The sequence below is a fragment of the Pneumocystis carinii genome (genome assembly GCF_001477545.1).
Source record: "Pneumocystis carinii B80 chromosome Unknown supercont1.57, whole genome shotgun sequence".
In the NCBI taxonomy this organism is placed as follows: Eukaryota; Fungi; Ascomycota; class Pneumocystomycetes; order Pneumocystales; family Pneumocystaceae; genus Pneumocystis; species Pneumocystis carinii.
The window spans coordinates 1-3,565 of NW_017264769.1; the positions used below are offsets into that span (position 1 = coordinate 1).

At 34.2% G+C, this 3,565-nt stretch overlaps 1 protein-coding gene across 1 annotated transcript; it reads left to right on the plus strand.

Annotated features, from left to right (window-relative positions):
- Positions 1–435: 435 nt before the first annotated feature.
- On the plus strand, positions 436–3,453 carry T552_03741 (hypothetical protein; the record flags this gene model as incomplete). Its single annotated transcript, XM_018372090.1, has 1 exon — positions 436–3,453. One exon carries the CDS (start codon positions 436–438, stop codon positions 3,451–3,453), a length of 3,018 nt encoding a protein of 1,005 aa, XP_018224131.1.
- Positions 3,454–3,565: the final 112 nt, after the last annotated feature.

The window sequence follows — 3,565 nt, forward strand, 5'->3', positions numbered from 1 at the left end:
AGAAATTGTTGGGGAAGAAGAAATTGTTGGGGAAGAAGAAATTGTTGGGGAAGAAGAAATTGTTGGGGAAGAAGAAATTGTTGGGGAAGAAGAAATCTATTTTGGGAAAGAAATCTATTGTTGGGGAAGAAGAAATCTATTTTGGGAAAGAAATCTATTGTTGGGGAAGAAGAAATCTATTGATAAAATAACTATAAAGTTTAATAAAGGACCCGATGTAGAAACATATTGTTGATTTTTATGCTATATATTGGGATCCAGAAATAATATAAGATGTTTTTTTCCATGATTAATAAAATTATAGTTCTAGGAATATTAATTTTAATTGGTGATTATGTTTTGGATTATTTTTATTTTTAACTATTTATAGTTCCTATTTATGGCAATCAAAACACGCATTTGAGAGTTAGAGATTCTCCAGTATCTGCAGAAAATATGCTGTTTGAGGATTTTGTTGTTAAGGAAGAAGATATCGTTGCTTATATTTTGGGAGAAGATTATGAAGAATATGAAAAGAAATGCAAATCAAAGCTTGAGGAATATTGTAATGAATTGAAAGTTATAGATCCAGAATTAAATAAAGTTCATACTAAAGTTAAAGAAATTTGTGATAATATAGAACAAAAATGCGCAGGCCTGAATGATAAAATTGAAGTAGAATTCTCAAATTTTAATAGGAAACTTTATGATGCATTGGGAAATCTAAAAGATCAAGATTGTAAAAATAATGAGGAAAAATGTATATTTTTAGAAGAAGCATTTCGTCATGATGATCCTAAGGAGAATTGTGTCAAGTTAAGGGAAAGATGTTACAAATTGAAGCGCCAAAAGGTGGCAGATGAGCTTCTTTTCAGGGCGCTTGGAAAGAATGTTAAAGAAAATGATAAATGTAAAGAAAAGATGGAAACTATTTGCCCAGTGTTAAGTCGAGAAAGCGACGAGTTCATGTTTTCTTGCCTTAATCTAACTAAAACGTGTGATGATCTAAAAAGCAAATTGGGTAGTGTTTGCCTTCCTTTAAAAGAAGAGCTTAAAGATGACAAATTAGAGGAAAAGTGCTATGAAAGACTTGAGAAATGTCATTTTTACGGAGAAGCGTGTGATGATGCAAAATGTCAGGTCTTTGAGGAGGAATGCAAGAAAAATAATATTACATATAAAGCGCCGGAATCTGATTTTAGTCCGGTGAAACCGAGGGCGTCGTTGTTGACAATGATTGGGTTGGAAGATGTCTATAAAAATGCGGAAAAAGATGGGATTCTTATTGGAAAAGCAGGAGTGGATGTACCAAGGAAGTTGGGCATATATTTTCTGCAAGATATCTTGCTACTGTTGAGCCAAGATGTGAATGAGATGGATACAGTAAAAAAATGCAATATAATGTTAGAAAGATGCAATGATCTTAAGCACTTGGGTAACGAAATGACAAAGTTATGCGAAGATGGTGGTAAAGAAAATAAATGCAAAAAAATACTAGATGTAAATGTAAAAGAAAGATGTACGAAATTCAAATCAGCACTTTTTCAGAAAGATTTGTCTACACAATATAATGATGATGAAAAATCAGAGCTTTTACCGTGGGGACATCTGCCTACATTTTTTACAAAGGGAGAGTGTACGGAACTTGTCTCGGAATGTTTCTATTTAAAAAATGCGTGTACGAATAAGATTGATCAAGCATGTCAAAATGTACATGCAGCGTGCTATAAAATAGGAAAAGATAGGATATTGAATAAGTTCTTTCAAAAGGAATTGAGGGGGAAGCTTGGTGATTTAAGATTTAATAGTGAAAGTCTTAAAAAATGCCAAGAATATGTGGTAGAAAACTGTACAAAACTTGATGAAAGATACCTTCCAAAATGTCTTTACCCTAAAAGACTATGTTATGTGCTTTCAGATAATATTGTTGTTCAATCAAGAGAGTTAGGTGTGCTTTTGGATGGTCAGAGAGATTCTCCATTAGAAAAACATTGTCTTGAGTTGGGGGAGAAGTGTGATGAACTTGATAGGGATTCAAATTCGAATTCTAGAAAGTGTGCAACATTGAAAATACTCTGTGAATATTTTAGGGTTGCAGAGAAATTTAGAAAAGTATTTTTAAAAAGAGAAGATGATGCATTATACGATGAGCAAAACTGCACGAAGGCGTTGCATGAGAAATGTGATACTTTATCTAGGGGGGAAAATCCATTTAGTATTTCATGTGCTTTGCCAAGAGAAACATGTAAATATATGGTACACCATACAAGACAAGATTGTAGATATTTAAAAGACAACATGAAGAATGAAGGAATTCTAGAAAAAATTGAGGACGCAAAAAAAGCAAATGCAAATGAAACCTTGGTTGAAGAACTCTGCACAACATGGGGCCGACATTGTCACCAACTTGTGAAGAATTGTCCAGATCAGTTGGGAAAAGAAAAGAATGGCAATGATCAAAACTGTGAAAAACTCGATGAAAAATGCAGGGATACTTTTAAAAAGTTGAAATCGAAGGATGAGCTGACACATCTGTTGAAAGGCAGTCTAAGCAATGATAAATGTAAAGATGCATTAAAAAAGCATTGCCCTGAGTTGCAAAAGAATGGAACATTCAAAATTCTGATTGATAATTGTGAAGATAATACTGTCAAAGAACTTTGCGAAAAATTAGTTGAAAAAGTACAAAATAGATGTCCTACTTTAAAAACCGATTTGGAGAAAGCGAAAGATGAGTTGACAGAGAAGAAAGATGAATACGAAAAGGCCAAACAGGCGGCAGAAAAATCTACAGAGGCAGCTAAGTTATTGCTATCAAGGCAGAATAGCAGTGATTCTGAACAAGTATCACCACCACTGTCAGCAGCAGAGTCATCATCAGGGTCATCATCAGAGCTACCACCACCACCACCACCACCACAAAATGGAACGCCAGGCACACCAGATGGAGCATCAGGCACACCAGGTAGTGGAATGCCAAACTATGTAAAATTTGGACTCGTTAAAAGAGAATATGTAGCTGAAGGAGTATCAGAAGCAGAGGTAAAAGCATTTGATGCAACGACAATAGCATTGGAGCTGTATTTGGAATTGAAAGAGGAATGTAAAGCTTTAGAACTAGATTGCGGTTTTAGAGAGGATTGTCCGAATTCTAAAGAAGTTTGCGGAGAAATAGACACGTTATGCAAAGAAATAGAACCATTAAAAGATAAGCCTTATGAAAAAATAACAGAACCGTGTACATTATTGCAGACGACGGATATATGGGTGACGAGTACGTCGATAGTGACGTCAACAGTCACGTCGACCTCGATGCGCAGGTGCAAGCCTACCAAATGTACTACTGATTCAAGCAAAGAGACACAGAAAGGAGAAGAAGAAGAAGAAGTAAAGCCAAATGATGGGATGAAAATAAGAGTTCCTGATATGATTAAAATAATGTTGTTGGGAGTGATTGTTATGGGGATGATGTAAAATGAATGGAAAAATGTTAATAGAATAAAAGTGTGCATATATCCATTGTTTATATATAATAGAAATGTAAATGAATAAAATGAAAAATAAACTTTTAATTATTTTAACACAC